Raw genomic sequence first — 12,917 nt, forward strand, 5'->3', positions numbered from 1 at the left:
AACAAAGCACATTTCTTGAAAATATTTATTACTTTATTTCACTGTAATATCTAGAGAAAAGATGTACAATTTTGTATATTAAAAAGTCTAGTAACATTTACATTTTATACGTATGCTTAACTTAATAATCTTTCTATTAGGACTTACCTTCTTCAAGAGTATGAAAACTTTCCCTCATCCGTAAACTCCTTAAAGCCAAAAAGGAGGGTGGGCCAAATTGAAGTGCACCATCTGGCGAAAGGCTTTTGCCAACAAATCGGAGCTCGTATTAAAAGGGCAACAACTTGGGATTCAGCCTCGTTAGCTGGATAGCAAGCAGCGCGGGTATATGTATTTTGTTGGCTTTGATTTGGTTTTTGATTGCCTACGTGAGGCGCGGCACCTAACACCTTGCCCCATCTATGACATAAGCGGCGGATACTTGATATTTTTTGACAATGCTCCTCCGAGTGCTCCACCCCTCCACCTCCAGCCCGCTCTTTCCAGTTTGCAATTGAAATTATATGCCTTGAACGATTTCGGGTTCGGATCTGTACGGTTTATTCAGTTCAGTTCGGTTTGGTTGGCTTCGCTTTTGGTTTTGGTTTTTCGGTCTTTCAGTTTGGCTCCGCTGCAATTGCAACTTCGATGGCGGACTTGAGGCACGGCATAATTGACCGAAATTAACCAAAGATTATTCAATCCCTCCCGTAGCTCCACAAGCCTCTTCCCGCCCAAAAAAAAACAAAAAAAAAAAAAATGAAATACAAAAAAATAAACCTCAACCAGTCTTGGATTCATTCGCTTCTTTCGTTTTCTTGTGCGATTTGTCGCGTGTGTTCGACATTACGTATCTCTGTTTGCACTATGAGCTAAAGGGGATGATGATTACGATGTGGGAGAAAAAAGAAGAAAATAGATTATACGGAAAAATGGGTGAAATAGGTCTACAAACGAATGCGAACTCCCCTTGAAATGCATTATGATTAATTTCCATTCAATGCATACGTGCACTGATGAGATACGCATGGTTACCAATGAGTTCCTCAAATGATTCATTTCATTTCATTTGTATGTGTTGCAACAAATACTGAGGATAAAAGATGGATAAAATCTTTCGTTTAATTATAAAAGGTTTGGCTTTTTGTTTTATAACCTCTTGATAGTGTGACATATTATTAGCTTCATTTAATTGTGAGGTATTTGCATCAATACTTTATTATATATATGTTTATAGATATATTTATAGATATGTTTGTAGATATATTTATAGATATATTTATAGATATATTTATAGATATATTTATAGATTTATTTATAGATATATTTATAGATATATTTATAGATATTTTTATAGATATTATATAATATTTGAATAGCCTATTGAATCTTTACACCCATCACTCAATTTTGTGTGCATTTCCTATATCATCAGCCTTCGCAGCCGGCTCATTTTCAAGATGGTCTCATCGATCGAACTTTCGGCGGTTTAATGACCCAATTTCTGTGTTTCACTGACCACAGACACAGATATTCAGCGCACGTCCGCCGATCTTAGCTGCCCCTGCTCTATGTATATTTATTATATATAGAGTGTCATCATTCCGTTTCCCCGCTCATCTTCATCATCTTCATCTTTGGCATAACACTTTCCATTAGTATGCGGTCGCAATGACTTGTCGTTTCGTTAAAATCAAACCAAATATTTGCCCGAAACTTTGTTTGCATTCATTTATTAGTTATTTCCCACTGTATACCGTATCATACCATACCATACCATACCGTAACCCCGAAAGAGGGCCTTATATAAGAAGTCTGGGCATCGCCTTGGGTGGTTTATAGACTCGGTTTCATTTATTGCTGTGTTGCTCTTTGTTGTTATTTATTTTTGCAATAATATTACTGGAGGAGGGGTGGTGTGTGGTACTGGGCTTCCCTAGAAGTTGCATGCGAAATTCGCAATTGTCCGGCTTTTCGCTGGCAGTCGATAATTGTCGACAGGGCATTGCCCAAACTATCAACTGACACCTACGAAATAAAACGTGCCGAAAAGCTGGCTATGTGGTCAACAAATTTGTATAACCTTGGCACACTTGAACGCTCGAAAGCGAAACGGTATATTTTTTTCTCATTTAGATGGTAACACGGAAGCCTGACTATCAAAAGCCACGCCCACGGCCAAAAGAAATGAGGCGGGGGGATTACGGAAACCATCATCAGCATATTAAAAATGCATAGAGTTTATACATTTCAAGGGGCCTTCGCGGGGGCATTTTTCAATCATAGTGGCAATTTTTGACATTTGGCTTTCGTTAAGCGGAAGAGTGGGCAGCCCAAAAAGCTGGCCAAAAGGGGCGTGCGAAAAAAAAAACGCCCAGCACTTAAGGCAAATTGAAAAATTGAATACAAATTATAAACTTCGTGACTTCACTTTCTCTGCGGTTGAAGTCTTAGGTAACGATTGACCACGGTTCATGTACATGCTAAGTGCACTGCAAACGACTTAATCCAAAATAAACATACAATAATTAAGATATTAATTTTCCTTAAATTTTAAATTTTGTGGTATACGAGTATTAGTTTTACTACTTAAAATTATCATTCTACCATTTTGTTTATCAATTCTTTTGGCTTAAATAACAATCAAATGAATGACAGTTGTCATGTAAGATTACATGAGAGTCTGAGAATTCTTTGATTACATGGGGCTTCATGTAGATAAAATGTATTTGACAACAACAAATTTAGTAAATCCTAATAATATAATAATATATAATATATTTATCCAGAAAACTTACATCAGACAAAGCAAACATTGGTGAATAGTTAGAATATAGTTCCATTAATATATACGAACAGAGTCAACAACTCAACTCAATTGAAAAACAAAAATCATCAATTCAAATAGCTAATTTATTGGTGTTTTAAATAAAACAAGAAGATCCATTTTAAAGTCCCCGCCAATAGCCGACATATACGTGTCAAATTAAATAAACAAGTAATCAGAGTAAAAAACGATTTTTTTTTCATAAATAGGTACATAAATATTTAATAAAATGCTTGATAAAGTAATAAAAAAAAACAGTTTTGTGGGACTTTGTACACTAAACTTATCCAAATAACTAAGCATAAATTTAACAGTGAACAAAACGAGGAATTTGATAAAACAAAAACACATAGCGATAATATTACATCAGTTAATCCACATTTGACTAGTTGAAACATAAATTAGCGATAGACAACTTCTTAACTAAGTGGAAGTGTGCGCCCGCCTGGCGCCCCAATCTTCTTTGATCAAATCAGAGGCCTTTTCGCCAATTGCGATGACCGGAGCATTGGGATTCCCATTCACGATCGTTGGCATAATGCTGGCGTCCACCACTCGAACTCCAGATACCCCATAGACCCGTAATCTCGGATCCACCACGGCCGTAACATCCCAGCTGGGTCCCATGCGGCATGTGCCGGCGGGATGATAGATGGTGAACGTAAACTCCTTGATGCAACAGGCCCAGTATTCATTCGACTGGAATGGCAAATGTCTGCAGCCTGGCAGCGGTATATTATGCAATCTGGAGCCGAAACGCTGGAATGCCTGGGTATTCGAGACATTGATAGCCAACTTGATGCCCTCGACCAGCACATCGATGTCCTCCTGGTGGGCAAAGTAGTTTGGTATGATCTTGGGCTGATGCTGCGGATTCCTCGAATTCAGGCGCACCCATCCCGTGCTCTTGGGTCTCAGCAACAGGGGCAGTATCGACCAGGTTTCACTGTGCTGCAGTGGTTTGTACACGGTGTTGTAGAAACCATCTCGCAGATTCAGTATCTTCCTTATCTGCTCACCACCATCGGAGTTAATGGAACTGGGACAAAAATGAAATTGGACATCGGGCCAGTCTACCGAGGGATCTTGGTACTTGGTGTTCAGAAAGGCCACACCTTCCACGCCCGAGAATGTCATCGGACCACGTTCCCTTAGTATATATTCCATAGAAACTGGAATGGTTTGAAAACGATTGCGGGTGACGGTCAGTGGAGCATCCACCACGAAGGTGAGTCCACCCAGACCCACATGATCCTGCATATTGTTGCCCACTGGGAGATCCGAAATAACAGGGATATTGTGCTCCTGCAGATGCTCAGAGGGACCGACTCCGGAAAGCATCAGTAATTTAGGAGTATTCAGAGCTCCAGCACTCGCAATCACTTCTCTTCTCACGAAAACCACATTCTTGCGGCCACCCCTCGTGTACTCCACGCCAATGGCTCGCTTCTGCTTATCGAACAGGATCCTGGTGGCCTCCGCATGGAGCAGGACATCGAAATTCTTACGCTGTCGCACTGGGCGGATGAAGGCCTTGCCCGTGGAGCATCTAGCACCGCGGCGAATCGTGCTCTGCGTAAGCATAAAGCCCGTCTGTTGGGCTCCATTAATGTCCCGGTTCTCATAGCCCATCTCCATGCCAGCTTGGAGAAAGGCTATCGAAAGTGGTGTACGCCATGGAGCCTCCTGAACCGTCAGGTATCCACCTGTTTCATGGTATGGTGTCTTGGCCAAATAGGGATTTCGTACATCTTCCGATTTCAGGAAGTACTTGAGCATGCTGTCGTAGTCCCAACCCGGATTACCCAACGATGCCCAATGATTGTAGTCGTTCTTGGAGCCACGAACATAGACCATGGCATTTAAAACAGAACTTCCGCCTAGGACTTTTCCTCTTGGCCAAAAACAGCGATCGCCCTTCATCGCCTGACAATACTGACGGGTGGATGACGGCGTAGTCTGGTACTTCCAGTCCAACTCAGTCAGCTGAAGATAGCCTGCCAGAGCTGGCACGTCCGAGATCTCCGTTTCATCGCCGCCGGCTTCGAGTAGCAGAACAGTCCAGTTGCGCACCTCACTCAGGCGATTCGCCACCACAGCTCCAGCGGATCCGCCGCCAATCACCACGAAATCATACTGACGACGTATCTAAAAGAAATGGGAAGTTAATTGAATATATTTATTCTTTTTGCTTGAAAGCGTATGCAAAAGATACTTTAAATACCCACAGAGATCAAGCAATTAGGATTTACCCATTAGGATAAAGCTCAGTTACCCATATGGTAAACAGTTAGTGGAATAGATACCCATAACTAAATTTTAATATTTTAAAGCTTACGATGTTAAATAATAATTGTCATATTTTGGAACATTCAACTTACGACGGTTGGCTCCTGGACCTTGTTCTCGGGATCTACGCTTTGATACCGATAGAAATTCATTCCGATCGCCAGCAGCGGGATCATGCCAAGCAAAGACGTCATTGTGCCAAACGCCATGTTTCAGTAATTGTCAAATCCACGGATCCGTTCCCTGTGCTCCTGTTCCTGATGCTCCTGCTGCTCCAACTGATCCGCCTGTTCCACCGACTGTTGTTCTCTTTCCCGGTCCGTAGCAATGAGCTGGAGCACTGGATGATAGAGCTGTGTTGGTGCTGGAGTTGCCCGATAAGCTCGATTCCCCGCTGGCCAAGATCTTGGGTGTGTAGTTGCGAATGCCGCCCGGACGAGCGGATTTGAAGTGAGCCCGTGCCCGCTCGTCCTCCTCCAAGATGTCCAGATAGGACTTGATGTACAGGTGATGGCTTAGGTAGTGTTTCTGCTTGTCCAACGAGCGGTTCGATTTGCTGGACACCAGAGAACTGGGACAACCGCGACTAGAGCTGCTGCTGCTGCGACTGCTGCTCGCACTGCTGCTGACGGCCGATATCGAGGATATGGAACTGCAGTGACAGGATGAGTTGTAGATGCCGCTATCCGAACTCTGCGAACTGCTCCTCTGCAGATTTAGTTTGGCGTAATGCGAATCCGTATCGGATTGACTTGTACTTGCTGCACTCGCTGCTATCGTGCTCCTTTCGTAGGTTTGCTTGCTTAAGTTGTACTTATGACGCAATCGGTAGTTCTGATTATTATTATTGCTGGTATTATTGTGGCTATAATCGTTGGTGTTGGTGGAGGAGGAGCTGGTGGATAGGTGACTTGTGGGCGTGTAAATCGGCTGATTGGTGGTGCTAATGCCGCTGAAGCTTTTTCGCTGTGGTTGTCGTTTGTGGTGGGGTAGTTGTTGTTGTTGGTGCTGCTGGTGTTGTTGGTGTTGCTGATTTTGCTGTTGCGATATCTCTTGGCCCATATTTTGACAGAAATATGAACAGAACTGCAATGATAAAAGTAAACTTAAGTCACTTAATTACTTGTTAAAAAAGTGATAAAAAAACTTAACATACGAATAATATATAGTAATGATGTTATAAAGTAACTTTATTTAAATTACTTTGGTATACTGTATTGCTGAATATAATTTCATTTTACTTTTCTGCTAGTTTTTTTTTTTAAACAAGAACTGAAAAATGTTGCAATGCCTATTACATAAACCGTCTCTTTATTAATTTTCAAAGAAAATATAATTCAAGCAACCACAATTTATAACCCCATTGTGATTGATTTGATTGCAATCATTATTTCGGTTTGTCTGGCAACATCACAATATTTCCCACCCTAATCCATTGATGGAGCAACCAGCTTTCGACCATTTCCAGATAACGACAATCAAAAGCGTGGGAGCCTCGCTATCATTCGTCCATTTATGGTTGATGGGTAACTGATGAGCATTGTAGTGGCTTTTTTCGGATTTCTTGTTAACATGGTTGCCATTGTTGCATGACTTGGCAGGCAAAAACAAAAACGAAACAGAAACTCGCTCGAAAATCAGCAACATGCAAGCATTATTGTCTAGCGGAAGCCGCAATATATCCAAAATTCGTGTATATATTCCAAAGCCTCCAGTTTGGCAATCGTTAACCAACAGATGGCGCTGTCACACGCGCAGTCAAACAAAAGACTTAGGCAACGAACTTGTTTACATTTTTCGCAAGCAACGAAAATAAAACGTTATCAAACCGCATTGAAATTGAATTTAAAAATATAAATATTCAAATGATGTCAGCTGCATCTCATTAGATAGCCATTTCTTTCATTTTCTTATTTGTATATAGTATTATATGGTATTGTCTTTCCGCGGCTATGTATATTTCTCTATTTTTCTTTCTCTCGCTGGTTTTTCAAGTTCAATGCCGTTTGACAGGCGGAAAAAGCAAACAGCAAGAAAAAAATCCTCGACTCTTGATTTTTTTGTCTCTTGTCTCTCGAGAGTCTCGAATGTCTCAATGTCTTAGCCTGTAAAATGCAATTTCGTTATTTTGTTTGTCCATTGGCGGCATCGGGGCATTAATTGCCGTCCAGCTCCTGTTGTTGTTGTGTTTTCTGTGGTTTTTCCAGTTTTCCCCCTGCGCTCTCGATTTAAAGCGATCGCAGTGAAAGCCAAGCGACATCGAGCTTCCTACATACGGTACTCGTATTTCATGTAATCACTATTGTATGTAATATTTATTTTATTTTTCCCTTTTTTTTTTCATGTTTTCTGGTTTTTTTTTTGGTACCTCTGTCACAACACTGAAAAAGAAATGTAACTGGAACTGCTCTCGATTAATTAACTGCACCGAAAATAGTTGTCTATTTTTAGCCGCGCAAAATGCTATTAGCTAAATTGAGATATATGTGTATATATAACGATTTTTGCCAGGCAATTTCGCTCCAGCGATTTAAACGGCTCGACGGTTGCCATGTAACTAACAACACTAAAAAACTGAAAAACAAACATCATCAGCGGCAGACGGCAGAAATTAAATCCAAAATCTGAAAAATTCATTAACTCAAATCCCCGTTAAAGGCAGACGCAACACTGCCCGCTAATTTATGCAACGCCCTTGGGCGGAGTGACAAAGGAAAACCCTCCAAGATATATACGCATGTATGTCTATTTTTTTCTGTTTGACGCAATACTGGGCCAGGTTTTCTCGGGCATTTTTACATCACATTGATGTCGATTCATCCATTTATTTCGTTGGTTCAGGTCGTCATTATGCAATTCACACATTGTTAGCAACTGGCCGCAATTTTTGGCTTATTTTTTTTTTATTGTTGGTGCTCAACTGCCTGCCAATTATGATTTGACAGCTTTTAATTATGGCCAGACTTTATGCCCCATAATTGACGACATTTTCACGGATTTCTGTTGGCTTGCTTGTTTGTTTTTTCTATGTGCCCTGCCCTTTGTGGGTCGTCGCATAGCCGCATAAATCTAGTCCGAATGTGGCAAGTAATTTTAGCTACTTTACTCCAGCTGAACGCTTTCTCGACAGTTGGCTGAGTCATGGTACCGTGACACATTAAAGAAGCCCAACTTGGCCAACAAGCACACACGAGAAACGTAGAAATAGTAGAAAAAAACAATTGAAAAATTAATTTCCGTGCTGTGTGCGCTGCAGTTGCTAAGTGACACCTGAAAATTAAATAATTACTAACTATAAGTTGGGGAAGAGACTGTGATTTATTGAGAGTCTAAAGCATGAAAGGTGTATTCACTGACTTTTAAACGTTTACTTGGTGGTTTTAATTTCATAAAGTCGTGCACTCAGGACTTATTTCATATAATTTTAATTTAAATATATTTTCATTAATAGAACTTCTTTTATCATATAAATAACTATTTGAAACTGAACTTCTCTTAGATGTTCATAGATCTACATATATGGCTATTTAAATTATCTGTCAATTTTCATACTTTATCTTTTCTGACTTTCTTGCTTTCTATTTTATAATTGCATAAATTAATTGTAATAAAAATTTCATGATGGTATTCTATATTTTTCTGTGCTCTCAATAAAAGCTTTCAAAATGGCTAGTGAACTCCACTTTGTTTTTCTTTAAGAATTTAGTTGGCATGCATACTGACTGAAACTTGCATTTGGGCCAACTTAGCGTCCTGTTCCATTTTCGCCTCTCTCACTTGACTATTCAAATCATATGGTTATGTAGCTTTTGGCTCTACAGTGTCACTTTCTTGCTGGCCTGCTTGGCGCTTTTAATTGCCCGAGTCATATGCATACACAGTGCCAGTGGCGATACACGCGCTCCATGATTGCCTCTTTATGACTGCGACGTGCACAAATTGATAATAATTCGCACAGAGGTGTGAGGAGGTGGATATACCGATCGCCGGATCGTTGGATCGGACAGATCGGTGGAGTACCGGCGGCGGTAGAAAGTGTGAATCGACCGCAAACAAATAAACAATTTTAGCTGCAAGGCGTGTTTGGGAGGAGTCTTACATAAGAATATCTGGCTACTAGTAGTATTCGCTTCTTTTTATGAAATATTTATTTACCTATGTTTATTTATTTCGTTTTTGGCGCCCATTTGGTTTCCATCTCTGCCAAAGGGTCAGAAATCGGTATTGTTACATAAAAATAAAAGTGAAAATGACCGCACTTGATGTGCGCGCATGTTGTCTTGGATGAATGCAAATAGGTGTTAATGTACGAGTTAATGCTTATTTGTGTGTTTATTAACGAATGTATTTAAAAAGCTTGTAAAAGTAGCTTTTATATTTATTTAGTATTTACTATGCTGTATGCAATTACTAACTAGATGTGTAGTTACAAGAGAATCGCTAAATCAATGCATCTTTTGCGCAAGAGACAGATGATAAATCTTGAATTTTTGCGGCATTTTTGTTGTCTAGCTCAAAATGTAAACAAATATCTTAAATGTCTTCTTTGAGATTCCAAATACATTTAAGTTATGCTTGTTCTTTGTTTGTTTTTAACGTACTAATATTAAAGACTTTTCGTATGTATTTATTGTACTTGCACTTGAGTTTAGTACACTTGCCTCTGGTTTTTTGTTGTTATTTTTGTGGCCGCTGCTTTGGCTTTCCAGTAGCTGCTGTTGCTCCGAAGTTAGTACGGATTATTTATTTATATTTTTCTGTGGTGTGGCGGCTTCAAACTGAACGCGACTGCCTGCCACTTTCCTTTGTTTCACTCACGATTACCATGACTGCTGTTGCCGTCTTTCATCTTTCAAAACGGCAACAGATAATGCAAAAAAAAAAAAAATTAACAAACAAAAAATAAGGGACAAAGTACGATTTATTGCACTGTAATTTCTTCTTCAAGTGATAATTGTCCACGGCGATTTTGTTTCACTACCGATATATATACATATATTTGAGATATATATTTTGCCGCTCACTGCGAAACGCACGCCACGAGCTCGTCTTGTTCAATGAGCAATTCGCTTTTAGGTCTTGCTTTTGGCCACATTCGACTGCCTGATACGATATATATACATATATTTGAGATATATATTTTGCCGCTCACTGCGAAACGCACGCCACGAGCTCGTCTTGTTCAATGAGCAATTCGCTTTTAGGTCTTGCTTTTGGCCACATTCGACTGCCTGGCTGAAGACGGCCAAGATGATGAAGAAGTAGCTTTTTCGTGTGGCCTTCGAAAGCTTTTCCCTCGCACTCCCAAATGATAACAACAACTAATATACGTAGAGTCCAAGTCGAAGCACAAACAAAAGTCCGAGCTTCAGGCCGACAGAGAGAGTTGAAAACAGAGGGAGAAATATCCGTAAAGCTGCTTACAAAATGGGTACACTGAAAGAAAGTTAAAGAGTTCAGTATTCAAATATAGATAGGATATGAAATCAATGTTTCCTTGTCTACCAACATATATAGATTTTTTTCTACTTAGTTTTTCCCTGGTAGCGATATAATTTCATATCGTTTTATCTGACTTTATAATTAGTTTTAGTACGAACCTACCACTTTCATAAGATAATTTGGGCATAGAGTTTCTTACAAATTATTTCCAGTGAGCCGCCATGAGAAGACGGCACTTTCGATTTCGTTTCCATTTCTAGGGGCTTCGAATCGGCTGTCTTCGGGCTTTGTCATTGAGCTACGTGCTCCATTCAACGTTTGTGTTACCATTGCAAAAGCTTTTCGGGACTTGGTAGAAAAGGACGGGGATAAGGAAAGAGATAGGACGATTCATTGGGAAAAGAGAAGTACGTCGTCGGCCAGTTTTGGGGGCTTTCTTTGGCTGAGCCAAAACTGCTCGCAGCGATCATCGCCAGCGATTTACAAGTCTGGCAATTGACTTACCGTTTTATTATTCATGATTCCCAATTCAAAAGCTGAGCGCTTAACTGGGGGCCCAATAGCAACAAGGCCATAAAGATCGACACCGAGATGGAGATTTCCGGTTTGTTTACTCGTACTCCATTCCATTTAATCTGACAACCAATGCAAGCGAAGGGTAAAAGTGCTCGATACCGAATTTATTTGGAGTACTTGCCCCTGGGGATGAGATCGAAGTATTGCGATATCACAGTATTCACTTGAAAATAGCTTATCATATTATTCAGTTATACGTTTTTACATATTACATGTAATAGCTTACCTGTTTCAGTTCAGTTACACGTGTTTCTTTTATCATATTATTGTCCAACTTTTTATTTATTTCCTTTTGAAAGTAATATGCTTGTACTTATCTAGATAAAAGTAGCGTTCAGTAGTATATATTTTCAATATATTTTTCAACAAAAATATCACTTTTAAAATCTTTTGGATTATTACTACGATATATTTCTTTGTTTTCCCTCTGACGATTCCGCCTTGTCAGCGGAAACCCACAACCCATTCGAAATAAATCCATTCACATTAGCTTCATTCATTAGCCGAGTCAAAGAGTTGAACCACGCTGTGAAACCTGCGACCTCTGGGGGCATTATAAGGTGCAATTGCCCCTCCATTGAACTGTATGGAAAAACAGCACGAAGACCGAAATGAATAAATGCGAGGGGTGAGCAAGATGCATTTTTTTTAGCCATTTTCGCCAGCGGAGCGACGCAGCTTGTTGTTCCGCTGCGAATGCAAATATATTTTTCCATGTTGCCGGCTTCCGACAACCAGGCCAAAAGTTAGGCTAAAAAGCCAACTTTAAGCTTGACATTGCACTGGAAAAAAAGTGGTAGGTAGTGGTATTAAACAGTGATAGCATTGGAAATATTGGTCCAAATATGGAATGTCATACCTCGTTAAGCTTTTTACCTAAGTTATGTACGTTTTTCCAAGTTTTAAAAGCGGGGTTGTGTTGAAAATTCTAAATACTCCATAAATTGTTTCAAGTGCCGCATTTCGTGGGGGCAAAAGTGGCGAGGTTTGAAATGGAGCAGCCAGAAAAGGAAAAGGGGATCGTGGGGCCTGAGAAGCCGCCGGTTGCGGGCAACTTTCATTTTCGTTCAGATGACTGTAAAATTTTGGACGGTCATTGCTTTGCAGCATAAATATTTATGCGTTGCACTTGAGAGCGCTGCAATTGGAATTGAATTCGGAATCGGGGCCTTAATGTTGGGCCCACAGTGCTTCCACACATGGAGATGAAATCTAGTTGGGCATGTGGCTCAGATTTATGGCCGTCTTCCGCGACCCAAGTGCAACATAAAAAAAAAAAAAAATAGTGAAGAAAACACTGATATCTATGGCAAAAAGCAGTGCCTGCTGCAATTAGCCAAGCACACAACGCCTTGCTGTGTACTGCATTTTGTTAACAAATGATTTTAGCCGGCCAAAATGCATTATTCAATTGGGAATTATTTATTATACCTCTACGCACCGTTAGCTTCTGTGATTGCTCGCCTTTAATGTGTGTGGCTAATTGCAATCATCATCGGCTGTAACCGAAATCGTTAATGAAATTGTTAAAATGCCATTAATTTGCCAAAGGGTGATCATGATCGTATTATGGCATTGGCATTAACGCACCTAACCGCATCGAATTACTTAGATCCGCTGGAAAATATACGTTCCGATGGGGAAAATGAGGAACTGCATTGGTTATCGGGTTGCGTAACACTTCCTTGCACATTTCTGAGGACTGATATGCTGGCAGTACATGTCTTACATAATCGAATAAAATCGGAACTAAACTGTTTTCAATCATTTGATCATTTTTGAGGAGTTCCTTTAGGGAAACTAT

General features: G+C 40.1%; 3 protein-coding genes across 7 annotated transcripts in view; 1 reads left to right on the forward strand and 2 right to left on the reverse strand.

The window, feature by feature from the left end:
* The window catches only part of LOC6619561 (flotillin-2), a 123,228-nt gene that overhangs the window by 31,982 nt on the left and 78,329 nt on the right, over positions 1 to 12,917 (forward strand). The window lies entirely within an intron of this gene.
* Positions 3,027 to 5,319, reverse strand: LOC6619569 (glucose dehydrogenase [FAD, quinone]). The gene is made up of 2 exons (XM_032726180.1): positions 5,188 to 5,319; positions 3,027 to 4,954 (listed from the first exon to the last, which is right to left on the reverse strand). The coding sequence occupies exons 1-2, from the start codon at positions 5,302 to 5,304 to the stop codon at positions 3,230 to 3,232; spliced, it is 1,842 nt and encodes a 613-aa protein (XP_032582071.1). The 5' UTR covers positions 5,305 to 5,319; the 3' UTR covers positions 3,027 to 3,229.
* Positions 5,297 to 10,308, reverse strand: LOC116802270 (probable serine/threonine-protein kinase ndrD). Its single transcript, XM_032726189.1, has 2 exons — positions 9,757 to 10,308; positions 5,297 to 6,181 (listed from the first exon to the last, which is right to left on the reverse strand). The coding sequence occupies exon 2, from the start codon at positions 6,155 to 6,157 to the stop codon at positions 5,318 to 5,320; it is 840 nt and encodes a 279-aa protein (XP_032582080.1). The 5' UTR covers positions 6,158 to 6,181; positions 9,757 to 10,308; the 3' UTR covers positions 5,297 to 5,317.

The sequence above is a fragment of the Drosophila sechellia genome, chromosome X (genome assembly GCF_004382195.2).
Source record: "Drosophila sechellia strain sech25 chromosome X, ASM438219v1, whole genome shotgun sequence".
Taxonomy (NCBI): domain Eukaryota; kingdom Metazoa; phylum Arthropoda; class Insecta; order Diptera; family Drosophilidae; genus Drosophila; species Drosophila sechellia.